The sequence below is a fragment of the Danio rerio genome, chromosome 12, assembly GCF_052040795.2.
Source record: "Danio rerio strain M-AB ecotype USA chromosome 12, GRCz13ab, whole genome shotgun sequence".
In the NCBI taxonomy this organism is placed as follows: Eukaryota; Metazoa; Chordata; class Actinopteri; order Cypriniformes; family Danionidae; genus Danio; species Danio rerio.
Genome location: NC_141032.1, coordinates 33,183,658 through 33,210,998, shown reverse-complemented (window position 1 = coordinate 33,210,998; position 27,341 = coordinate 33,183,658). Strand labels below are relative to the sequence as shown.

The 27,341-nt window shown below is 34.7% G+C and overlaps 1 protein-coding gene and 1 long non-coding RNA gene across 5 annotated transcripts; one reads left to right on the top strand and one right to left on the bottom strand.

Annotated features, from left to right (window-relative positions):
* Positions 1-1,253: 1,253 nt before the first annotated feature.
* aldh18a1 (aldehyde dehydrogenase 18 family, member A1) lies at positions 1,254-20,486 on the bottom strand. Of its 4 annotated transcripts, none has more exon segments than NM_001083546.4 (18): positions 1,254-3,390; positions 3,484-3,579; positions 4,682-4,868; positions 6,494-6,615; positions 6,884-7,079; positions 9,086-9,223; positions 9,797-10,017; positions 10,122-10,221; positions 11,383-11,456; positions 11,543-11,687; positions 11,901-12,025; positions 12,992-13,082; positions 13,601-13,759; positions 15,459-15,563; positions 16,576-16,725; positions 16,845-16,996; positions 19,678-19,779; positions 20,368-20,486. In NM_001083546.4, coding segments are annotated over 17 exon segments (2,349 nt in total). In that variant the 5' UTR covers positions 19,769-19,779; positions 20,368-20,486; the 3' UTR covers positions 1,254-3,193.
* On the top strand, positions 4,139-6,874 carry LOC147841431 (uncharacterized). Its single transcript, XR_015504283.1, has 2 exons — positions 4,139-5,261; positions 6,261-6,874. It is a non-coding gene; the product is annotated as an uncharacterized LOC147841431 (long non-coding RNA).
* Positions 20,487-27,341: the final 6,855 nt, after the last annotated feature.

The following is a 27,341-nucleotide window of genomic DNA, read 5'->3' as shown; positions in this document are numbered from 1 at the left end:
TGTCCTTATCCGAAGTTGTTTTAATCTGTATGATTTTCTTTCCTTTACAGAACTTGAAAGAAATATCATACACTGTATATACACACACACACACACACACACACACACACACACACACACACACGCACACACGCACACACACACACACGGCTGTTTTTTGCAACATTCACTTTCCAACCAACTACAATTTTTTTAAATAAATGTTAAATAGAGGTAAGCAAATAAAATGTTTAGTTTAGTTCAGTCAAATATGATTAATCATTGTAATTGTAATGCAGTCTAAGCACAGCCTAAATTTGATATAAAAGCCATTGTGTTAAATAAAACATGTAATTTAATAATAACCCTAATAAGATATTTCCCAAATGACATTTAACAGAGCAATGAATTTTTCACAGTATTTCGTATAATATTTTTCTTCTTCTGGAGAAAGTTTTATTTCAGCTAGAATTTTTAAATTGAAGTAAACACTTTAGCTCTATTTAACATTTCAAAAACGTTTGTATTTGTTTTTTTTTATTATTTTTAGTAAACTAATTTAATAATAACAACCCTAAATAATACCAAATCATTATTTAGCAGTCCTAACATCAAAACTGCATTGGCAAAGTAGATTACAGTATTGGGGTCAACGCTTGCATGACAATAGGACAAAAAAAATTCTGAAAATAAAGATAACCTTTGCTTTGTACATTAGTAATATTTCCCTTTCATAGAGCAGCACCTGTATTTTCGTCTTCTGTTTTGGCAGTAACATTCTCCTCATTTGAGCATTTTTAACCTCTTTCATCCCAAACAGCTATTGATCATAGATCTTACGCAGCAAAGTTGGAACACAATAACACATGAATAAGACTCTGTTTCTCTTCATCTCTTAATCTTTTTAGTTCCTGATGAAGGCTCATTGAGCGCGAACCGCACATTTTGGAGAATAAAACGAATTTGTGAGTCAAAAGGCACTGGCACTTTCATGGCAAGCTTCAGTCTTCTCACAGTCTCTTCTTTCCTAATAGCAACATAATTAATCCTCTGTAGTATTGTTTTCACTTTTCCATGTCCCACTTAGTGCTTGGCAAGTCTCTTTCTATCCCTACAGAACAGCCTCTTGATGTTTCCAACACAGAACTGCACTTACGAAAGATTGTTAATCAAGTTCAGAACGGCCCCGGATACTTGTCGGCTTCTCCAAACATCTTTCAGGTACAAATTAAACTTTCAGGTCTTTGTGCATCGAATCATGCATCCAGAAGCTGTTTGAAAGTACAAAAAGACATTTATTCTACATACAAAAATTGTGAACATCTTCAGAACACTGCGAGCATCACTATTTAGTGAAGCGATACAGCACTTTTAAGTACAGATAATGAGGATTTCTGCAGCAGTTCAGGACAAAATGTGCCCGTCCCGGGTGAATTTTACAACAGGGAAATGATTTGCACAGTATTTGTGATTAAAAAGCAAAAGAACTACGCAAAATGAGAGATGTGATGCACAGGAAAACTGATTTTCCATTCGTTTTCTTTTCAAAAGCAGCATACAGATGATTTTTTAAGCTAATAATACAGTTTTCCCATGTTGAATTGCATAGGTTGAACACTATGGTAACATGACTATTTTCTTCTATGGTTGCCTTTTTCAGTTAGTACTCATGTTATATTCTATTTGAGATCACTATACCATATGAAAAAAATACTTTACTCTCTAAACCTGAAGTTGGGTACACAAAGTTGCCATATTTGTAATACACATTTTATTTAATGCTATGATTTGAAGGATTATTGTACTGTAATGCCACATTTTATTCTTAAAAATTACATAAATATAACATTGGCAATTCTGGAGGTCGGGAAGTGTCATTGCATTCATCGTGATTATGATAAATTTGGATACTTAAAGGAAAATATGCAGAAATCATAAAATGACAACATGAGCATAGCCTGCAGTAAAATCCCTTATCCATCTGTGTACCATTAACTGTGTTTAGTAGCTAGGTTCAACCGATTTACAAAGAAAACAAGACACATTTAACAATAAGTTGAGGTGATCTCTTTGGCCCTTGAGAGAGTCTAAAGTACGGGACAAACAGAAGCCTTTAAAGCAGAAGTCTCAAACAATTCCTGGAGGGCCGTAGCTCTGCACAGTTTTGTTCCAACTCTATCAAACTCGACTGATCCAAATAATCAAGGCGTTTAAAAAGAGTCTTGAACACATTCATTAGTGGGATCAGCTGTTTAATCAGGGTCGGAGTAAAACTGTGCAGAGCTGTGGCAGTCCAGGAGTTGTGTTTGAGACTTATGCTTTAAAGGCTTCTTAAAGGGATAGAACACCTCCAAAAATAAAAAATAAATGCTACTAGTTTACCCTCAGGAAATTCAATATGTAATGTAGGTGAGTTTTTTTCTTTAGTAGAACATTAAAACGATTAGTTGGCATTTTCAGAGTTAAATACCACACACAGGCAAAACTAAACTAGTACCCGTGGCTCCTGACGATGCACTTAAATCTGATGAAGCAAAATGATGCATCTGAGCATTATTAAAATAGTAGGTGCAGAAAATAGTCCAGAGTACAGTCATAATGATTGTAAGGATGTGTGCAGGTGTTTAACTTTCAACAAGTTTCAGCATATGTACTCACACGACCTTTCTTTCCATTGCTAACAACTTGTATGCATCTGTCCATTGCCCATCATTATAAATGCTCAAGAGTGCTTGCAAAATCGTGTGAATAAATGAAAGTTTTGCAAATAATGCTCAGTTCCTTGAATAGACTAATTATTTTAAATGGATTAGACCTCAACGTACCATCAGAAACAATGGGTATTAATTTTGTTGTGCCTGCATGTCTTTAACTATGGGAAGATTAATATAAATCAATGGCTGCTAGCACTTTCAATTTCAGCTCAAATAATTATATAATTTATTGTATTTATTATATGTATTTTTAATGCATTTAGTATTATAATTTATTTGATCAGCAACTAAACAAAAAGTCCCCTACATCTTGAATGGCCTGAGGGAGAATAAATTACTTTTTTTTTTTTTTTTGGAGAACTATCCCTTAAAATACATCGGTTTGACTGCCCATTCACATTTGATTTTCCAAACACACTGCCTGACAGGAGTCTTTAAATGGGATTTAAGTAGGTGATATGCATTTGATCCTTGAGCGTAGAAGCATTTACTTCTCAACTCTAGCTGGTGGTTCTGTATCCAGGAAGGAGCTGTGCCACCGGTAGATTTTCATGCAGATACGTCATGCTGCCATGCTCCGAGAAATCTGCCACTGTGTGGCCTTCACCCCGCAACACCCACTTAGTCGTGAGAAGCCCTTCCAGCCCCACAGGACCACGGGCATGAATACGGGCAGTGCTGATGCCAACCTCCGCACCTATGGAACACCACAGGATTATCATTGGATAAAAAATTAACATTTCAAAATTTATTTAATGTGTGTAGAGGCTGATGAAAAAGAGATAATTACCTAGGCCAAACCGATATCCATCAGCAAACCGTGAGCTGGCATTCCAGAAGACACAGGCACTGTCCAACTGCTGGAGGAACTGCTCAGCTGTGTTCTCTACAGAGTATGGAGAAATACTTCAATAATGCATTGCTTTCTGTCAATTCATGTTCAGAAGTATCATCACAATCTTTCCACTAGATGGCACTACAGCACTGCAATTGAAGTTCTTATTAAAAGCAAGAGCAGCTGTCAGTGTTGAGACTTCGGCTTCTATTGGGAGTAAATATCAATTAAAGAATTAAAAAATATAAATAACAAAAACAGCAACCAAACAGTATTTAATTAGGGAGCAACAAAACAGATGATCCAAATTCATATAACCTTTGATTCTAATATATTCAGTGCTCAGCATATACAAGTACACCCCTTACACATCTCTCATATTAATATTCTCTATAGGATGCTTTACAATATTATATTTGTGTATATGCATTAGATTAGTCAGTAGTGAAGCTAAATCTTGAGCTAGTCTCATGAAATAACTTACGGTTACGATCCAAAAACTAGTATCCCAAATTTATGCAAGAGAAAAAAAAAAAAAAAAAAAAAATGAAGAGAAACAAATAATGTAGAATATAGATTTTTGTTGATAATTTATTTTTTTTCTGTTTTTCAAATGAATTTGCAATGAATTTAAATGCATTATCCTTCTATTTCTAAAAATGTTCGGAGATTAAAATATTATTTCAAGAAACTTACCCTTTAAATAAATCTCGTTTGTTCAAATATAAGAAAATATATTTCCTATATTCACTGAGAAATGGATAAAATAAATAAAACATTAAACAAATATTCATTTTTAAAATGGCATATACTCATTTATGATGAGCACTGTGTATTAGTAAAGTAAATTGTCAAATTAGCACATATTTAATTAATCGATGGGTCATCTGCAGATTTAAACCATTTTAAACACTTGTAATTCAAAAAAGTTTGCAATTCTTAAGGTAATTAATCAACTGGGGTAGAATGGGGTAATTGTTGTTACCGTTCACCTACAAAAATATTTGCATCTTGCCTTAAAACAATTTACATAAATAGCAGTTAACATCAGCTTTAAAATAAACACCTATGAAAGCTTATAAGCTCGTAACTATGAAATCGACACACTAATGTATCTAGATTCATTACATGCAACGATCTCGTTGAGCTTTACCGTTCTCAGTGACGATAACATCAGTGTGTGAGCTGCCATATTTATGGATGTGATCTATAGCCTCCTGCATGCTGTCCACCACCTCGATACAGCACTCCAGATCTCCATACTCTGTACGCAAAGACTTCACTTCTGATGGACTAAAGGTTAGATAGGATGCAAACTTAGGGCCAGCGTGAATCTTGACCTAGAAGAATCAAAATTAACAATGATTTTAAAAATCATAAATACATGTGTAGAATATCATTTTGCAATAAGCAAATAAAAGCCTGTTTTGGGAAAGAAAAACAGGTCCGAGACAAATGTTTAGAATTTTGGGGTTTCTTAAGTTAAATTAATTCTAAGTGAAATTACACTTTTTTTTATATATATATATGTATTAAGCAGCAGTTTAAAACATTACTATATTTTGTTAGCACCAATAAATATGCAATATTGTAATATATTACAATTTCCTTTTTAAAATGTTATATTTTTTTAAGTTATATTAAATGCTAATAATATCTGAAAATATTTAGCTTTTTTCCCCAAAAACTACATCTGCTTGTTGCCTAGGTGGGAATTAAACCTTTAAAAAGTTGTATCATTTTAAAGGGCCATGACACCCCCAAAGAATTTTTTCAAAAGATGCATGATTAATGGGCGTGGAGCTCCGTGAGCATCGGGAAGGAGTGGGCGTGGCCAGCAGGGGAGAACGTGAGCAAACAACTGTTGTTGTCAGTTAGCTCACAAAATGAGACAAACCGTGAGGAGACGCATGAGTTTATAGTTTACAAAGTTAAAATGCAAAGAAACGAACAGTCATTTAATGCCCTGCTACATTTGTTATTCGTAATTTCATATACACATAACCAGAATTTATATCATTATAAAGATAAGTGTGTTCATGTAAACCCTATAAATGAGGACTTCTCCCTTAATCCCCGTATCCAGCAGACTCAGTGCAGCAGGTCTCCTGACCTGTCTATTTTAACTATTAGTCCTGCTGGTAATCTGGAGGATTTAGGCAAACACAGCAGCACAGTGATGTGTCTGAATGAGAACGAACTCCTGATAAAAGACAGCGTCCGCCATTCTCTAATTCTCGCGCTGCTCTCCCGACAAAAATGCTAGCAGCACACACACAGCTTTGCTGTATGATCGGCCCTGACAGGATCACGGGGAAAAAGCATGCAACAAACCCCGTGGATCATGGAAACAAACGCATATGAGCCTCCATGAACGGCTAAATACTTTGTGCCGTGGGTCCATCCGTGTCTCACAGCTCGGGCTTGACACTGGCAGGTCTGGCAGGTCTGATGAATAATTAAGCAGCCGGCTCTTCTCATAGGATAAGAAAACTCCGCTATGAATAATAATGAGAAACCGACGCGTCATCATTGCACTTGCAGTACTGCGCTACGTCGCCGAATTTGATCCCTCCCCAAAAATTATTTTAAACCCGGAAGCTGAAATTAGCTGACAAAAGCTCAAAATTATCCAGTTTTCCCCACAATTAAAGCTGACAGGTGCTAAGATTGTCTTAACTGATGCTCAACACACACAAATCTGTTAATATAAAAAAAAAAAAATTCTCCAGGGTGTCCTGAACCTTTAAACACTTGCATATATTTGCATTACTTTTTTAGTTTTTATTACTCTGAAGAGGAAACAGCCTTCTACAGAAATAGTCAAAGACAGACTTGGTTACATTCCTTTAAGCACAAACCTAATTAAAGGCAACAGGTTTGAAACAAGGAGGATGATTAAATAATAAGATAACTGTCCCTTTAAGAATGAATGACATATGTATACAATTATATGGGGTCTTACTTGTTCTGTTCTCAGCATATCAATGATTTGATCAAATACTGGAGTTCTGAGAAGATCTCGATGCACCAACAGAGTTTCCATTGCGTTGCAGGCAGCAGGGTAGTCACATTTAGAGTCTCGGACTAGAGAGAGAAAACAACCATCATGAAATGTGAACTGCTGTTGTCATAATGTTGCAATTTCTCACTAACATGATACCAAAAAAATACAATATTGATTCAGTACGACAACATTATTTCAATATTATAAAAGAATTTAAGATCGTCAATCAAAATAAAGTTGACAAAATTGTGAAGCATTAGAATCAAAAAACAAACTCGATAGCTAATGGGAAGTGTAGAAAAAAAACGGGGGGAAAAAAAAAAAAAAAAAAAACAGTAAATGTCTTACTGATTTTGATGGCTTTGTCAATACTGGCCTCGTGGTCAACATAGACATGGCAGATCCCCTCACTGTGGCCAAGCACAGGGATGCCTTTAGCTGCTCGCTGAATATCTCTGACCAGCTGCGAGGAGCCACGGGGAATGATCAGATCAATCATCTTCTCCAGACGACACAGATCCTCCACCTCTTCACGAGTGCTCACCTGCCACATATCAACACTGTTCAATGACTTCAGGTTTTACATTTGTAGACATGCATAGAAACACTGTTTTACTAATAAAAGTACTTTTACTTTAACTTAAGTAAAGACATTTAAGTAACAAAAGTTGTTCATTTCAAACATTTTTAATCTACTATTCATCAAGAAACCTAAGTATTTGAGTTTGCACAAAAATATTTAAGCAGTGCAAGTTTTAAACATTTATAACAATAAGAAACGTTTCTTCAATTCAGCATATTAAAATGATTTCTGAAGGATCATATAACGCTGAATAAAAGAGTAATTATGCTGAAAAATCACCCTTGCCATGACACTTCACATTCACTAAAACTTTTTACTTCAGAAAAAAATTAAGAAATTATCAATTGGTGGAATAATCCTAGTTATTTATTCAACCATTTTTAAAGCACTTTACAAGCGCCGAGCAGCAGACCAAAGTGCTGAACAGTAAAAATAAAATTATAACCTTATTATAACATAGTTATACATATAACAATTATAACATATTGTAAAAATAATAACAGCCACACATAGCACATAGTATACATTTAAAACAATAATAACTGCACACGTAAGCCATACATATACACTATCCAACAACTATGAGATCAGGTGTCTACGGCCAAGGAAAAAAGGTAGATTTTGAGATGTGATTTAAACAGACAGCAAAGGGGCCAGCCTAATGTAAAGAGGTAGAGCATTCCATAAATTAGAGGCAGCCACTGCAAATGCACGATCACCTAAGCTTGTCTGATTTTTTGTCTTAAGTCTGATTTTTGTGACTCTAAGAAGCAGCTGATATAAGAGCATGCGACAGTATGTGGGAAAGCAACAGGATTTTAAAATGACTTCTATATTGTACAGGTATTCATAAAACAAATACAAATGTTTTCTGTTATTTTGACCAATTGTCATTTTCTTAAAAAGAAAAAAACTCTAATAGACAATATTTGTATTTAAAATTGGGAAGAAATGTTATCGGAGCTTTATAGAAAAAGGTCCAATCTCAATTATATTTTTGTACCGCTACCCCTTCTACTTCACACTCTGTTTTAAGGGCCATGGAGAAGGGCTTCAAAATTTACCCCTAAGAAATGGGTCAGCGCTACAGCACCTGCACACGTCATCATGTCTTCACAAGCTCTAGCTTCATATGAAATCAGACGATCGCGACTGCTGTGGTTATTCCAGTTGCGTTATTTTTTGGTATTTATCTTCAGAAAATCACTGAAGGCATATATCATGCTATCATACCAATATAATGTGACAATAAGATCGTAGCTATACGGCGCATTTACACTGTGGCCATATTCATTCATGTAAACACACCAAAAACAACATTAAAGCAGACTGTGTAAAAAGCTCATTCCCAGTCACTAGACTTTTCTGACAAGGTATTCAAGTGTCATCTAGTGTCAATATTGTGGGACTGCTGTACAGGAGTTATTGTGGATTATAGATAGAGAAATTTTGCGGTTTTCATTTTAGTGTTTTTTTTTTATTTTTATTTTTTTGTTTTTTTTTTAAGCATGACTGTAAAACACGAAAGCCATTATGAATGTATTAAAACATAAGCTTGATTGTTGCAAAAATTTGTAATAATGACCAAAAAAAATAAATAAATAAATACTAATTTGTGGATCTCCTTACTTCCAGGTGCAGCTATCCTGCCGTTGTGGCTGGTGTATTCTCAGGAAATTTTCTTACCCCTTGGTTTTGAGTATGGTCCTGAGTATTTGAGTATCTCAGTTCAAAGGGTTATCTACCCCTTACTCTTAGCCCTACGCCTTCAAGCTAAAGAGAATTGGGACACCTTTTCACAGGAACGCGAAAAACGAGGGGAAGGGCTAAGGGGTAGAATTGGGATTGGGCCAAAAACAACATTTTACACAGAGCATTTTACTCAAACATTTACGTAATAAATTCAGAGAAACTGAGTATTTTTTCATAGCAATATAGATATGCAAATGCAGACGCGTTTCATTTACCAGTTGGATGGCATCTTTGACTCCATGTATAGACAGGGCTTCCTGTGCAAGCTCATGCAGGATGCGATTGGTGTTGGCCGCCTCTTTGCCACCTTTCAGCAAAAGAGCATTTCCACTGGCAATGGCTAAAGCAGAAACCTGTTGAGGTCAACAAAAAGGTGTCATTAAGCGAAGATTTATTCAAAGTTGTTTACTGTACAGCAAGTTTGAAATCCTACAGTTTTCAGGTTCAGTTAACAGGCCTCCCACTACTGACCAACCCATCAAATAAACACTCCACTTGTTTTGAAAATAGGCTCCTTTTTCAACTCACCTAGAGTTTAACAAAAAAAGTTTTACAATAAATATATATAAATATATATCCTAGTTGTATTGACCTAGAAAATAGAAAATTTATTTTCCATCTGTAAAATATGCAATCTTGAAATAAGAAATAAATTAATAAATTATTTGGTCATTTTTGAGAGAGAGGCTAATGGTCTAATCCAATTCAATGATCTATGCTAAGCTAAGCGTTCCTGTCAGACCCTAACAATGGATTCAAAAATGGTAACTCAACTATTTCATTCTAAGTGTCTTGTAAAATGAGACTAATTTTTTTTTTTTTTAAAGTGGTTAACATACTCAAAAAAAGAAAAACACAAGCAAACGCAAGAATATAAAACAAACACAATTTATCCATTTATGTACAGTTGTGCATTTTGTGCTGACCTGAGGCAGGCAGTCTGGCCGTGACTCAAAGATGACCAGCAGTACTCCTATGGGCACAGTGATCTGCTCCAGCTCCAGGTTGTTTGCAACACGAGTCCTGCGCAAAACCCTGCCAACACTGTCCTGAGAGGACACCGCGATCTGACGCAGACCGATGGACAGACTGTTCAGCTTAGACGATGACAAACTAAGCCGCTTCAGCATAGCTGGAGACAGGCGACCTGTAACATCACACAAAAAGGATACTTTGCAATATGCCACTTTAATAAGGGGAAAAGAAATCTCATTGCATATGGTTTGGAAAGTAGTAGTCATTTCTGGTTACCCGTGTTGACAGCGTTCTCCATGTCCTTCTTGTTGGCAGACAGGATTTCTTCTTTCCTCTCTGTGAGAAGGTCAGCCAATGCACAGATGATGTCACTTCTCTGTAGACAACAGAATGATTAGATAGAGATGTAGACGACAAATTTTTATTTTTTTTACTATTTTTAGACAGAGATTGTTACAACCCTATGGTTGCCATGTCTAATCTATCTCTCTGCTCTGCCTTGAAAACCTCTGATTGGCCACTTCCGACTGTTTTATTGCTCCTGATTGGCCTAAAGTATTTTTAAAAAAGTCATGACAGAACTTCCTTGGTGCCCATCTTGTTTTGCTCACTTGCTTTGTTCTTTGAAATGTTTGTATGTTGGATAGTGCAAAGTTTTTGTATGTGTTAAAGTTTGTGACTATTGAAATTTGTGAATATCGTTTGTTTTGTGTTTGTTTTTTGTGCTACTGGCTTGTTTGATCTTTTTGCCTGTTGACATAGATTTTTAGATTGTCATATGCTTGTCAATGCTTGTTCTGTAAATAGTTTGTAATTAGTGTATATTTATTATATTATTAATTACCTCCAGAATAGTAAACCACCCGTTCATTGCATGTCGGCATTGTCTTCTGGGGCACAGCTAATTTGTTAAATAAAGAAAAGATTGATGCAGCTTCTCCTGCTGCAGCTAATTTCGTTTTTACTGTTGATATTTGGTGCTAGTTAATCAGGAAGTGATGATTTTGTTCTCTTTGACGCATTGGATGGAAATGCTGCTTTATCCGCATGTCTTTTATGCGATATTCCAGTTTTGCACAAATTTAATTTGCATTTTTAGATGGAAACATAGCTACAGATACTAATTGTTTAGACTGAATTACGTTTGTTTGTTTGTTTGTTTACTGTTGCATCTGCAACTTAAGGCTATATCATGGCAGGATCAATATAGATAAAAACGTTAAATAATAAAAATATTAACTTCATAAATCAATAATTGATGGTACATAAAACTTCTACAAGGCTTCTGTGTTTTTTGAAATATGAAGTAGCAATAGACTTTAAAATTTTATGAAATGCCAAGGACCACAGTTTCAGCTTTAAAAATAAATAAATAAATATCTTTTACAGGACAAAAAAAGGCACCTGGACCTTGCATGGCCTGAGGGTGAATCCATGAGCAGCAAATGTATATCCCGATAAAAATCCCTTTATACGATTACACGCAGTATGATTCAGTACGAGTCATTAAAAATGAATGTTTAATATTATAGCTAACCTGCTCTGGTTCAAGGGAAGCAAGAGTCCTGCCAGCAGAGCGAGCCATTTCTGTCTGCTGCTCCACCGTGGGGCCTGTGCATGAAGAAAAGTAGTTTTTTTTTCGCAGACAAGCATAAAGGGGTCACCGGAGGAAACCTGATTCATCACTGCACACTCACCTGCTGGCTTGACCTCTGAGAAGAAGGTTCCCACTTTCTTGCCCTCAACAATATCAGTGATCACATGACCTGTGACTTTGGGGTGTGTACCGTTAGCAATGACCACAGACGTTCCTCCTTGGAGAGCCCAGAGAGCAGCTTTTACCTAAAGGTTAGTTACACAGACTGTTAGTTTCACTTTGTTGAAACTGAACTTCAACTCTGAAAACTGGAGTGAAGTAGTTTCAATTTATTACAACTTCTATGTTAAGCTGCTTTGACAATCAACATTGTAAAAGCTCTATAGAAATAAATATGAATTGAATTATTAGCTATAGGAAGAAGTATGATGAGTGACTCAGTTAGCCGTTAATAATACCTTGGCTTCCATTCCTCCGATGCCGACCCTAGACTTTGTGCCATAGGTTATTGATTGTTGGTCTCCAGGGTAAAATGTGTCCAAAAGCTTGGCATCGTCTGACCCTGGTGGACTGTCATAAAGGCCTGGAGAGAGGATTAAGAGAAAACAGAGTAAAATGGTTCATGATGTCATTCCAAAATGAAAAGTCTGGCATTATTTCTTGGCATGAAATGAGCTAGCATTAATTGCAACTACATAGAAAGCAGTGAAATAAGCAATTTTTTTTTTTAATGTAAGTGGGTAGCCTATTTGCATATTAACTATAACTTTATTAAAAATAATTTTTAAATCAATAATCTTTTTTGTAGTATTTTTTAATACATAAATTTTATAATAAAATTTATAGTGTTACAACAGATTTGTTTTTTTAACACTAAAAATTCAAAATTATTTATTTATATACACAACATATTTTGAAAAGACATTGTATATAAATATTTGTACAACAGTTCTGTCTGGTTCTTGAATTTGATTGGCTGATAGCCATGAGATATCCAAGTAATAACAGCACTCTTACAACCTTGTATATTACTCTGCCCACACGGGTGACATGCAGAGGACAACAGTTTGACAAATATTGCAGGTGTTGGACAACATAATGTACTTTTGAGGTTTAGTTGAGAACGTAATGGGTTATATTGCAACTATGCAGTTTATTTTGAAAGACAGTGCCTATTTTAAATATTTAGAATTTCAGAGATTCAGCGCATTGGTGGCCAGCCTGTCATACTGAGCAGAGAAGACAATTGAGGTTCCACCACAAGATGGTGACAGAGATCGCATAAGTCCTTAGGGGATAAAAACTGCTTTTTTTCAGCGTATGTTTCAAACTACAGATGAACAAATTGTTACAGAACAGTGATATCACACTACTACTTGTGATATTGCTCACTTATATAATATTTTTCTTTATAGTTTATTATATTTTTATTTCTAAACAAACTTTACCGATGCACCAAAATGTAAATATGCAATATATACAGATAAAGTCGACACAACATACACTGACTAATACGGTACTGATAAATGCATTAAATCTGAAATCTTACCCTCTACATCAGAGAGAGCAATAAGGAGATCTGCCCTCATTTCCACAGCAAGCCTTGCAGCAAGACTGTCATTATCCTTTATGCTGATAACCTACGGTATAAAAAAAATAAAAGAAATACAGAGCATGAACGCAGTCTCAAAAGAGCAAGCTACAGACAGTTACCCTTGTCTTCTGACACCCCCAAAGCAGGCCATCATCTTTATATATACATCATTCTGCATAAGCACTAAGCACTTCCCTCTAAACTACCAACATAAAAATAGTTGTGATGAACAGTGACTATCTAGTGTATGAAAAAGAAGAATTCCACAAGAACCACATTTGAAGCCGCAGCAAGTGCATGATAGAGCAAGCATAGATGAGCCCAGAGAGTAAGGAAGAATAATGTGAATGAGGTAATTTTAGATTCCTTCCAGTTTCTAAAGGAATGGAGAAAAACCCCTCAGGCTGCAATAGTGCAGAAGATAAAGATCAAGCCTCTGTATTTCTCTGTCTCCCAGCATGCATCAGTAAAGGCCCCTCCCAGCATGCAGTTCCAGAAGGAAGAAGATGGTGGCAAGGCTGCTGGGCAGATTCTCTCTCCCCATTCATTGTGCTCTGTACCCACATTTACCCCCTGTAGGTCGCTGTTGGGTTCTGGGGGAGGCACCACGGCATCGTTGGTGTTGATGATGGGAACGATGTTCATTCGCAGCAGCTCATACAGAGTGCTATTCAAGTTTCGTCTTTTCTGTTCGTCGTGGAAGTCTAGGTTTGTTACCAGGATCTGATGCAAATAAACAAAAACAAAACATCAATATATGCGGTATATAGAGTCAATACACTATTTTGCACATTCCTACCTCTTGAGTTTGTTGTCATATTACAATCAGACCATGTTTCTTAAAACTTTAAAAAGCATTTTTGATATTTCCTATATAAATGTCCTATATATTTTCCTATACATTTTCTTGACTTATGTAGTTATATCATGTACCAACACCACATAAAAGTTGGCTTTTTTTCTTTTTTTAGGTCAAAATGATTTCTAGAAAAAAATACTCTCATTCTGACATTAGAATTAAGGGACTTTGTTGCCGTAACATGGCTGCAACAGGTGCAATGATATTACTTAGCATCTGAAAATAGTCCCCAGCTATGTAACAGCACTGCATAATCAATTAAGCCATGGACGTCCCTTGATTGTTATGCATTTAAAAAAATAATAATTCTTTTTTTTTTTTTTTAACAAGATGCTAATAGTCTAATCTGTTTCAATGGTTTATGCTAAGCTAAAAGTGTTCCCCAACCCGCCAGAGCTGGAATGGATTTGAAAATGGTAAAATTTAACAATTTAATTCTAGGAGACTTGTAAAATTAACCTATTTCCAGAAAAGTGTTCATTTAAAGAATATCCTTTAACAATCTATGCATATTGCTTATTATAATGTATAACAGTTATTTATTATTACATTTACTAATATTCAATACTTATTAGATTAAGTGTGTTGTATACTATCTCAATCTCTGTGTGTGTTTCGGTCATAAGTAATATTGAGTAACTGACATGTAATCAATGTAATGATCAATGTAGTCTTGAGATCTATCCATTATAAACATCATTTCAATGCAGCTTTCAAAGCCTGGCTTAATGTTGTAACTAAGCAGTTTTAGGTATAACAAATTATCATTTTTATGATCCACTGTTTTAACAATAAATATTACTTTTAACAGCGTTTTAATATAATGAATGATATGTAATGCATATTTGCAGTGTCTCAGATAAGCATTGAAGGGCATTTTGTGTGAAAAAGCATAAATAATTCAGCATTATTAAAAAAAAAATGGTATTTTATAAAATTATTTTGAGTTTTAGTAAAGTAACTATTCTTTCTAAATGTTTCACAATAATAGTCATTAACTAACAATAAACCTAATATTTGCATAAAGATACACAACAGTTATACTGTAGTTGCATACAGTACACTTTTGTTTTTACACAAGTTTCTCAATAATCTTGGTACTTACAAACACAGCCAGAGCTCAAATATATGTGTTATAATTTGCTAGATCTTCCTACTTAGAATAAATCAATAAGGGAGAGAAAGTGCAAGGGTGAGAGATTGTGTATATGCACATGTAAATGACACGGGCATATCTAATAACTCATATTAACATCAGTTTTATATATTTGAGCATATTAGCAAATTGGTTGATCTCTATCAGGTCACTGGTGAAGCACACAAATGAATCTCCAGCAATTCAGCGATTTACCATGGTTACTACCAATGTTTGACAACAAATTAAATTAAAACTGCGATCAAAAACTGGATCTGCTTGTGCATTGAATGATTTTACTGCACACCTTCTAGCCAATAAGTGTCAAGAATTTCAACAGACCATGAAATAAAATTAAATAAAAACGAACAAAAGCAAGTGTATTTTGTGGAGTCACCATGCACATATATTAGTGTGTATGCGCTTACCTGGGCCGTGCAAGTGCTGTACTGAGTGAACATTGCCTCATACAGAGCCATAAGGCCACTCTGTCCTGCAGCAGCACAAGCTCTCGCCTCTAGAACCGGCAATGACTGCCAAAAGAAACATCCAGCATCAGCAGTATAACTTCTAAAATTAAAGGCATAGTTCATTTAGAAATGACAATTCATTTCAGAGATCATTTACACACTCTGGTGGTGTTAAATGGTGTATGTCCTTCTTTCTATTTTGCACCACAAAATGGTTGAAATGTTCTGATTGTGCTCATGTAGCAATAAGATAAAAAAAAAAGAAAAAAAAAAAGCATAGTGTATTAGTATTCTGGGGTTTACAATGGAGTCTGTTCAAAACAAAAACTACATTTAATGTTTAATCCTGACCTTAACTGTTAATCTTTGTGCATGACTGCACATTTATGAGTCTAGCTCAGACGTTCAGTTCAAATCAGCCAAAAACAAGTTGAGAAATCAAGATTAATAGAAACGAAACAATGAGGTAAAAATACCAGTCGTGTTCATCAAAACAGAAAGTAATCTGTCAGCTGTCAAGTGTCATCAGATTAGCACAGTTCCGGTGTGAAGTTATTCTTTACAGAGAAAAAACGACATAGAAACTTCCTTTGTGGTCTCTAGATGTTTTAACAATATACAATTATCAAAATCTAATTGAACTGCTGCACTAATACAGTCGTTTTATTAATGAATAAACATGCAAATAATCAGTTTTATGTCAGGACTTTGTGGCATATAAAGAAACTAATGAGAACACAAATTCATACATAAACAGCTATTACACATTGCTAGTTACTGCATTAACTAATTTCATAATTGTTAATGTAAAAATCACAAAAACCTCTTCAGAGAGTTTGGATTAAAGTAAAAGATCATGTGTGCATTTTCTGCAATCTTCATCATAAAAATCACTTTTTAAACTTTAACATTTTGGCTGAATGCAATAATATTTTTCTAAATTAAAAAATAAAAAATGTGAGGGTAAGCATATTTTGTTTACTTTGACTGTAAAGTTGTATAAATTATTACATTTTTGTTACATTTTCCATTTTGACCAAAAATTCTGTTAACGGGTTTGTACAGTAGGTCTCACCATGTCTTTGAGCTGATTCTGGCCTGAATGCAGGGCTTGTCTGACACTCTGTGAGAGAAGTATTTCATGCCTCAGCCTTTGTTTTCCAAATGCCACAGCGCCACTGGTCACGATCATCATTTCCCTACCCTGATTCTGAAGCATGGCCACCTCAAAACAAAAATCAACACAAGCATCAAAATGTGCGAAAAATTTAAAAAGGGATGCTAATATTATTCAAAGCAACAAGACTTTTCTTTTGCAAATTCTTGCCCTCCGCTAATCTTTACCTGCTCTACGATTGAAGCGAGTCGGCCCAAAGCGAGGCCACACTCATCACCACGGGTTACGACAGCACTTCCCAACTTGACGACGATTCTCTTGGCCTGGCGCAGCTCGCTCCGGTGAGCGAATGACTTACCATGCGCCCGTGCCAGCGGCACTGTAAAAAAAGGCACGTTACTCCACTGACGCACAGCATGGACTGTGTGAAATGGGGAGGAAGAGGGATCTGCATGGGAGAGAGAGCCAGGAAAAGGACCCAGTGAGGAGGCATGCCATGCAGGAAAGCCATGAGTGCATTGATGGAGTGTGTTAGTGCCCCCTGATTGCATCACTGATGAATGCAAGCACAGTGAGGAGAAGGTGTATATGAGGGGAAATGGCAAGAGACAAGAAAAGAAAACAGGAAATGTAAAGTGTATGCTCAAGATGAATATCACTGAATCTGTCGCAAAAGTTCCTTTATTGTTAATGTAACTGCTAAAATGTAAATATAAACAAAAAAAATTAACCATATGTTGGTTAACGGATTGTGCTGGCACATCACCGTTGCTGTAATATTTGTATTTATTATATATACAGGTGAAACCGGACGTTTACATACACTGTATAAAAAGGCACATAACCATTTTAAAAAAAGTCAGAGGTTAATGTGACTAAACTTTTTCTCTTTTGGGCAAGTTAGTATTATAAAATTTGTTTCTGTTATGCTTATTAGCAAAATGAGAGATATTTTTTTTGAGAAATTGTTATAACTTTTCTTGAAAGCCAAGTTTACATACAATAAGATTATTATGCCTCTGAAAAAGCTCAAATGATGGTTTCAAGATTTTGGAAGTTTCTGAATAGCTAATAGACAACATTTGAGTTACAGTAATTGAAGGCACAATTGTAGAATAGTATTTAAGGAAAACCTCAAACACACTGCTTTCTTGTGTGACTACATGAAAAAAATCAACAAGCCAGAATCTCAAGTCTAAATGAAGTCTATTGTACACATTTCATAATTAAAAATGAATTCAAAAAATGTATAAAAATTCATAGGAAATGTATAAAAATGATTACAAAACGCATTACATTAATGCTCATTTATTAGGACATTAAATAGAATGTTATTGTAGTCCATAATGTGAAAAATATTCAGCTTAATGCTATTTGCCAGTTTTCTGGCTATTTTCAATATTGTGGCAAATAACATTAAGTTGAAGATTTTTTATTTTTTTTTACCAATATTTCAATATTATTTTATATTAATATTATTCTAATAATAAATATTAATGTATTATTTATAATATTTATATTATTAAAATGTTATATATTATTTTATATAATAATATAAAAACCTCAGCCTTGTGCTGCGTTCCCCTCATTTTTCTGACAAGTGCCTCAGCAATCTACAGGCTTACAACGAGGGATTCATCAACCGTTTTTTAAAAGGAAGGATCAGAACAGACTATTGAAATATGGGACATTGTCAGAGTTTGACATGAACTTTACAAAACACAGTTCATGGATCCGTTTCATCCTGCATTTCACAAGTGCAAGTAAGTGAAACTGGTTGCCTCCTTGTTTTCTCTAGTTTGCAAATTAAGCATTTAATTGTTTTATTACTTTGTAACCGCTCCATGTGGCTTGTACTGTTTTTGGTTAACTTTATATTCTCATAATAACAACAACATCTAAAACCACGCTAAAAACGCGACACATTCTGCTTTGTTTACGGATTTAAATGCATTTGAGCTCAAGATCCCCTCCCATTTGTTGTTGCTATGGCCACCTTCAGCTGTTCCTATACACATGAATGTCACTGTTTTTACTCATGGTTAAGAATAGAGCAATATGCTGGTGTTAAACTGCATTGCTCTAATTTACTCCTGCATTGGGCTCACACATACAATCTGCATTCAGACTTCAGAGATTCAGAACTTCAACAATCTTGTTACGCCATGGTGGGCATTTCTCTCTGTCTTATGCTGAATGCAGTCGACAAATCACAACAGACTGGGTCATCAGACCAATCAGCGCAGATTAGCATCATGTTAAGGAGAGATAAAACCAAACTACAACCCATTTTAATGCATATCTTTAATGTATCTAAAAGCTAAACTACGTTGTTTAAAATGGCACTACTAAGTGTGCAGTCAAAATGTACATATTTTTAAACTTTAAGACTAAAAAGATAATATTTGAGAATGTTATTAAGTACTGTAATCTAAACTTAAAGCATCAACATAATGCCATTACTACAGTGACAACGTTTAACTCTGAAATGTTGCTTATTGGTTGTTAAATTAGTTTAAATGTTAATTAGTATCTTTTAAAGCTCTCCTTAGCTTTTTACTAATGATCCATGCAAAGCACAACAATGGCTGACATCAGACAACATTAACAATTACCAAATGCAGTCATACTTTTTTTTTTATCTGACATAAAGGTCAATGCAATCAATCAAGTAAAAAGAAACATGGTTCAAGCCATTCATCGCTACAAGCTTGTAAAGTGCCCACCAAAGCCCCGCTGCATTCTTTATGAATGAAAATAACATAGTAAAGGTTGCCACATCAGCAGAGACAAAGACAGCCAAACGCTGACAGGACAGAACTCAAAGAAGAGCAGCGACCCAGTGAATGAGAGATACAGACGGGCTGAAAATTAAGGTCAAGCATTGTCAATGAAATCAACTACTTGTATGTCTATTATTTCTACATTAACATCTGTCAGTTATTAACTAGAATATATTCTACACTGGTACAAAAGAATCAGTTTTGCAACACAATATCTTTTAATACCTATATGTGTTTCTTTCAAGAGGTATGAGAAACTTGGTACGCAACTACATACTTTTGCCCTGTGAAGCTGCTCGCCTGAATGTTTGCAGAGCATTTGGTCTTGCTAAAAGCCGCGAACAGGAGAACATCCTCTGGAGAGACATGGTGATCTGATCTGTAATGTAAATGAAACAGAAATCATCAGATATTTTCAAAAATCTACACATATAAAATAACCAAATCCACTCCGTTAGTTTGACAATTCAAGCAAATTCCTCATATAAATAAACTAAGTTATGTGACAACTTATGTGAAATTTTATTCATAAACTTAAAAGCTTAAACACATGTGACCTACATTCAATTCAGATTCGAAGTGAAGTTCATTCTTTAAAAACCTTTCATAACAGAAAGTGTTATTAAGGAGAGTTTATGTGATTTTATTACTTCACTTGGCATTTTTATTTGATTTCTTACGGAGATGTTTAGACTTCTTAAGATTTGCGTGCCGTCTACAGTAATATTTAACAAAATACGAGGTTCTTAATAATTATTCCTAATTATTTTTATTAACAAACACACAAAATGTATACAAACACACATTACAAACACTAACAACACGTCTTATTAACGTACTCAATTAACTTTCTTTAGAGACACGGCGGATGATGCAAGAAAGAAAGATACATGAGGTAACGTTAGCGTTATATTTTTAATAAAAGTGAACGTGTAATGCAATATTGTGTAAATATAATTATACATACCTTAATCTGTGCAATAAATATGAATAATTCAGCTCAAGTTCACTGCCACTGCTGTTCTTCGATGCCACATCAACTCTCAACAGCTGCTCGCATGGGTTCAGCCATGTTGACGTTTATCCACGTCGATACGCAACGAGCGTACGCAACCAATTAAATTACTTTCAGTGCAGTCCATTCACAAACGTATTTACGCCCGCATGATTTCACCGTTTACCTCATTTACGCAATCAGCGGGAAAAATACGGTTTCGTTTATATAACAACTAGAGCATTTATATCATTCCAGTAAGAGTCAGAATGTGCATTATGAGGTATTTAATCGGTATCTCGACCACAATGGCCAACGTTGTTTTATACTCCACATGTGTTTGAATTTTTTTCTCGAGCACTAGAGGGCGGTATCTTCATCCCTGACTGACCGGTCAACGACATTCCAGCAGCAGGTCGTTGACAATGGACTATTCTCAATGCTGATATTTTGCATAGTTTTCTTAGGACTTTGGAGAGTTGGTGACCCAGTTCTGCCTCCATCAATTCTCCTATAACAGCCCCTTGTCTGGACTGAATCGTTAAATGTCTTGTATATTGTGAATGATGCAGTGCAGATTCTGGGGTCATTAAAGAAATAGCTCACCTAAAACAAATATTAATCACTATTAACCCATCCTCAACTGTTTACAAACCACTATGAGTTTTTTTTTTAATTCTGTTGAACACAAAAGTAGATGATTTGAAGGAAGTTGTAACCATTGACTAGTAGCTTATGAAAAACAAATAGGCTACTGTGGAAGTCAATATTTACAACTTCCTTTAAAATATTTTCTTTTGTGTTTAACAGAAGAAAGACAGACAACGTTTTTTGAAACAAGTACAGAGTAAATGATAACAGAATATAGAATTTTTAAGCTCAATTGTAGCTAAAGGGATCTTTTCAAAAATAAATCATAAAGTAAAAATTGGCTGTTTAAAAGTAGTAAGTTTTCTTACGATCAATGAAATTGATTATTTTTTTTATTTTCAGTTACATTTTGTGTAATGGCATTTCAAGTTTTGCTTAGCACCTCCATTAATTATGGTGAAAAAATGAATTAAGTAGAAATAAAAAAGATGAGGCATAACCATATTACTTTAAACCTTATGCATTGTTGAGGATGTTTTCATGCACTCTGGGGTGATTTTGAGTCCTTATTGGGGTGATTTCTGGTGACAAAGCTTATTTTGACACATATTTTGAGAAAATGTTTAGAATTTAAAAACGATACACTGGGAGAATTTACTACCCTTGGCATGAAAACATCTATTGAATTAAACTGCTGTAAAATTGCATCAGATAATGTTTTTTTTTTATTTTATTTAAAGTTGGCATAAATCTGAGTGTGTGAGTGATCTTTGCGCACTTACCTTGATGTGTCAGAGAAAATCAAAATATGCATTTTAGCTCTCAGAACTACATGGAGTAAACAAAAACATAGACTGTGTATTTATGCACCAAATGTGGTTATAATGGAAGTCAATGGGGCAAAAACAGCCACCAACAGTCAATAAGAAAAAATTAAAATCGAACAATGCATTACAGCCAATGTTGTTACTAATAGTTTACATGTCCAAGACTGTGATAAAAGGTAAAAAACAATCCAGTCCACAAACACTTCTTATATTGCAAATACAGCATTGTATGTGTGTGTTTTTTTCTTCACCAAATCAGTCACGTCATTTGTGAACTTGGCAATTAAAAATCCTGTAAGTTTTAAAAACATTTAGTAGTTTTGATCAGGGCGAAGGTTGATTAACAGATTTATGCAAATATATCTAAAAAAATATTTATCTGAAGCATTTTTACAGCAGTTTAATTCTGTGGATGTGTTAATTTTTAACATAACAAAAGGTTAGTACATCTGAACAGTGCACAAGGGTTAAATACGGCATTTTTAATAAACTTTAGGTGTTTGTTTCCAAGTTGTTTTTTAAGGATGCTTTCAAGACAATTCACAGAATAACTGAAACCCTAAAATGGATATTAAATTAATAGGGTGGACAGTTACATTAAAAAGTATAACAATACTCTAAAATAATCTATTTATAGAAACAAACTTTGTTTAAAATATGAACATTTGAGAAAAAAAACGTTTAAATTTTTTAAATATTAAAAATATTTTTTTTCAAATGAGAAAAAAAGATTTGAGAAAAAATAGTTATTGTTATTATTTTCCATGTACCAACTCAAAATAGTAATACAAAAATCTTAATTGTAATAAAGTGTTTTCAAATTAAATAACAACAAAGGTAATCTAAAAAAAAAAACAATATAATAAAACATTGTATAATGACAGTTCAAATCACCTTCTACATTATTTCAAGTTTAACTCAATGTTTAATTCTAAAGTGTCACATTATGAAAGTTATTAAAAAAAGTTTAAACACCAGACTTGATACTACTACTACTACAATAAGAGACATATTATTGCATAACAAGGAATGACCCATAAAGCCTCATCTAATCTGTTCATTCTTTGTATCATGACAAAAAATAATTTAAAAGAGTGTGTCACTAACAAGTGTACCATAAACAACAGAGCCCAGATGTTCAAACAGGTTTTATTAATTTTCCACATTCCACACTCTCTTAGTTAAAAGCTTTGAACCCGTGACTGTATCTAAGACAAGTCCCAGAGTGTTTCCTGGCACAGATAGCAAGAAACACCTGGCAAAACTCTTGTGTTTGACAGAACTCTTCATCTTCTGCTATGGAGAACTTATTTAAAAGACAAGAAATATTGTATATCTGCACTCTTCATTAATGTATTTTCCAGTGTTTAAGTGAATCAATGGATGAATTCATATGCAGGGCATGATAGTAGGTTTTAAAAGTACTGAAGAACTCTTTAATGTTTTGCTAAACTAATTTAAAATCTATTTCAGAGAGTACCACTTAGAAGCATCTCGTTCACAATATCTCCTCCATCACATTATGCACACTTTTATCTTAAGAAATCAAATGAAAATGACATCTGTGCTGACTTAGTTCTTTAAATAGATCTTCACATGCACTGATAAATGATGACTTTTCACAAAAATTTGTTGAGTTAAAGTAAAAAAAAAAAAATAAATAAATAAAATCTGTGATCTAATCACTGAAAGCAGAAATAATATGCTATATATAAACGGAAGCATGCAAGTATTTCTCATTTAAAGAGAAATGCTAAAAGGCCATATGATTCCTCTGAAGTTTCATTATTAAATATTGCTGTTCTTTAGCATATGAGGAAATTAAAATGAACCCATTATGTGTTCTTAGAATTCTGTATGTGTCATTTGTCCTACGAGTCAAAAATGACCCGTCTTAAAACCTCCACAATAAAGCAGAAAAATTGCATTTTTAATCTTAAGTCTATTTTGCATGAAGAAACAACCTCATCGTTCATCAAAAACTTGATGAATGTCTAGATTTTCTCTCATCAATGTGCAATATTTTTATCAATGTTTAATCAGTGGTCACCTTTTGTTTTTTCACTATGATAAAGTTTTATATTTAATTAGAGGGATACAAAGTTAGTATTAGCTCAACTGTAAAATATCTGGGTGTCATATTTAACAGCAACTTCACTTTTGAAAATCATAACTTCCATTTCACAAAAACCACCCACTTTCATCTGAGAAACATTGTTAAGTTACAAAGTATGCTATCCATCTCAGACGCAGAAATACGAGTTCATGCTTTTATGACATCTAGGCTTGATAACTGTGATGCTCTGTTCACTGATTGCCCAGCATTCTCAATTAATAAACTTCAGTTTATTAAAATGCAGCTGCCAGAGTTCTTACCAAGTCTAGAAAATATGATCATATCACCCCAATTTTATCCTCCGTACACTGGCTGCATGCTAAGTTCTGTGTTGATTATAAAATATTGCTTCTTACATTTAAAGCATTTAAAGCTTTAAATGTAGCTCCTGTTTATCAAAGCCAACCTTCTGTCTCACTACAATCCAACTCGCTCTTTAAGATCTCAAAACCCAGTTTTGTACAGAATAGCAAAGTGTACTAAAGGAGGTCGAGCCTTCTCATTTATGGCTCCTGGAATAGCCTTTTAATCTACAAGGCTCAGACACACTCTCTCAGTTCAAAACTAGACTAAAGACCTATCTTTTAGTAAAGCATACACCCAATGCATCACATAACAATATGATGCATGAATGTGCATATGCAGGTGAGTAGGCTTGACAATCCAGACATTTTGTAAGAAATATTCATATGCTTTACATGTTTGTTTCTATGTTTGTTAATATAACTACTATTTTCATTTATAGCACTTCATTTTTTCATTTATATTTGATATCTCTTGTTTAAATACACTATAAACAGCAGCTATGCTAATTATTTTCTTTGTTCATTATTTCCACCTGGGGATGCTCATCCTGGGGCCTCTAGAGACTGTGCAGCGCCATTGATGAGATCCAATCCTGAAGAGATGATGCCAACCATCGAAGACCTCAAGAATGAAACATACGAAGAGATGATGCCAACCATAGAGTACTTCTAGGGGTCTCTATAATCCTGGACCAGGTCCTATCCTGAGCAAATGCAGCGGTGGTCATGGAGAAGTGGAGAGCATGAGACTGATTTCTGAAAGACCCCAGTGACAGGTGAGTCTGCATTGATTCTGAGTATGTGATTGATTCTGAGCCAGTATGATCACCCGCTGGTGACCTACTCACATCTGCAGCTTTTCCAGCATGAACGTCCAGTGTTCTCCAGCCTCCGGTGCCCAGACTGCAGCTCTGGACAGAAAGATCAGCCAGAGGAGAAATGGTCGTGCCCAACTGAGCCTGGTTTCTCTCAAGTTTTTTCCCCTTTACTTTCGTCAATCGGTGAAGTTTTGTTCTTCGCCACTGTCGCCTCTGACTAACTTGCTTTGATACTTGTAGAGCTGCAAATTGATGGATTTGCTCTGCAGTGTTTGGACTTTCAGCAAAGAAAATTAAACCCCACTGAACTAAACTGAACTAAACTAAACTTCAACTCTGAAAACTGAACCAATACAGTTTCAATTTACTAGAATTTTAATAGGAGTTCTATGTTAAGCTGCTTTGACACAGTCTACATTGTAAAGTGCTATAGACAAAACGATAAATTGAATTGAATATTTTCCTATGCTAAATTTACCTGTATAAAATGTTTTTAGCTTTAAGCTACATAATATGTATAAAAGTTAAAGCAGCAGATTGTTTTCTCTTTCTCTCTCCATCTGTCTTTTTCTTTTTTTTTAAATGTGTTTATAGCTGCCACTTCACCCTTGAGACACTGTACTCTATATGTATATAGACTTTATGAAAATATAAAAATAGAAAATGGTTGATTTTTTTGGTGCCATTAAAAAAAATCTCCAACCTTAATATTAAAATAGTTTATTTTTTTTATTTGTACTGGACAAGAGTCAACAGGGAGGGTTAATGAATTAATTTGAAATAAGTATAACTTATCTCGGTGCATGCCGTGCACCACAAATGTGCTTTGTTTAACATGTAGCAGGAAACCTTTTCAAAGGGAAGAGAGTTTCTCCAAGTGGGAAGCAGATGGCTGACATCATTGCCAGACGGTCATTATAGTAGGGCTGCTGGCATTGAATCAACATTTCCAAAGTTTACAAAGTTTTCTGTTTAGGTTTTCAAGATGGGCTAATGGCATTAGCACTATTGGGCTTCATTTAATAATTTCCGGTAACAATTAAATCTGTGCAATGAACTGATATACAGTATAAAGATCTGTGCAAAAATGGCCACATCTTTGACCTGATGCTACAACAATTGGTATTTTCAAACAATCATTTATCATGCATGAATGGCTTGGGTGAGAAACTGCTTTATTTACTTGGCTCTTTGGAAGTCTACAATAGGCAGCAGGGTGAGACAATGAGTGAAATCCACAAGGTTTTATTTATGGGAAGGTCACAGGCAAAATTAGACTGTTCTTTCAGTAACACTGAACAGTTCAATCGCCGTATCCCGGAGATGAAAAGTGATTAATAGAGTCTTAATTTCTAAGGTTTCCTATGACCGCATCTGTTTTTTTGTTTTTTTTTTCCAATCGGATATTTCAGTCCAATTACATTGTTCCACTGTTAGGGGAAGAAAAAAAATCTCATGGAAACAAGACAAGACACTTGATTACGTTACCACACAAGTACTGAGGGATATAAACATGCACCAGGAAACAGCTTTCTAAAAGTTTAATTGAAAGAATATGCTGTTTAAATCTGTTTTGGGGGCCCCAGGAAGTCACGCAGACTATGCGTTTTCTTGAGGAAAGTCGTAAAAGTGAACTGAACTTTCAAAAAAAGTTATGTATTATGCATTTGGTATCACAGAGGTCCCTTGTTTGTTCTAAATATAAAAGGCCATCTAGTTTCCACTTAGAGTGACCACTCTAGTGTAATTGCCTCAAAGACTTTTATTGTCTGAAATATGTTCAAAATATGGCTCAGTAACGTTTAGCAAAACACATAAAAATGCATCTTAGGACTTTGATCTACTTATTTCACATGAAGATTAGTACTCAGAAACTGAATGACTGCTTTAAATAAGGAGATTAAAGAAACAATTCACACAAAACAATCTATAGTAGGTTTTTATTGCAGAAAACAGACCACCATCACTCACTGTATGCTTTGAAAAACACACAGTAAAAGTGAATGGTGACTAGGACACAAGATAAAGCAAACAGAACATGACGAAAGGGATAGTTCACTCTAAAATGAAACTTTACTCCCTTTTTACTCATTCTCAAGCTTTCTTCATAATATTCTGCTTTGTGTTTACCAGAAGAAAGAAACTCAAACAGGTTTGGAAAAGTAAAAAAGTCAACGATGAGTAAATTATGACTGAATTTTTTTAGTTTTCAGGGAACGATCTCTTTAAATATAGCAACATCTGATCCGTTGGAAACTACGCCGGTCTTTCAAGAATGCGGAGAGGATGG

Bases quoted from the DNA above. Each gene is read 5' to 3' on its own strand.
- aldh18a1 (XM_087275124.1), bottom strand. From the start codon at position 19,768: ATGTCTCTCCAGAGGATGTTCTCCTGTTCGCGGCTTTTAGCAAGACCA. The intron at 13,083-13,600 runs GTGGGTACAGAG...TTTATACCGTAG, and splicing joins GCGACCTACAGGGGGTAAAT to GTTATCAGCATAAAGGATAA. The intron at 11,457-11,542 runs GTGAGTGTGCAG...CTTCATGCACAG, and splicing joins CTCAGAGGTCAAGCCAGCAG to GCCCCACGGTGGAGCAGCAG.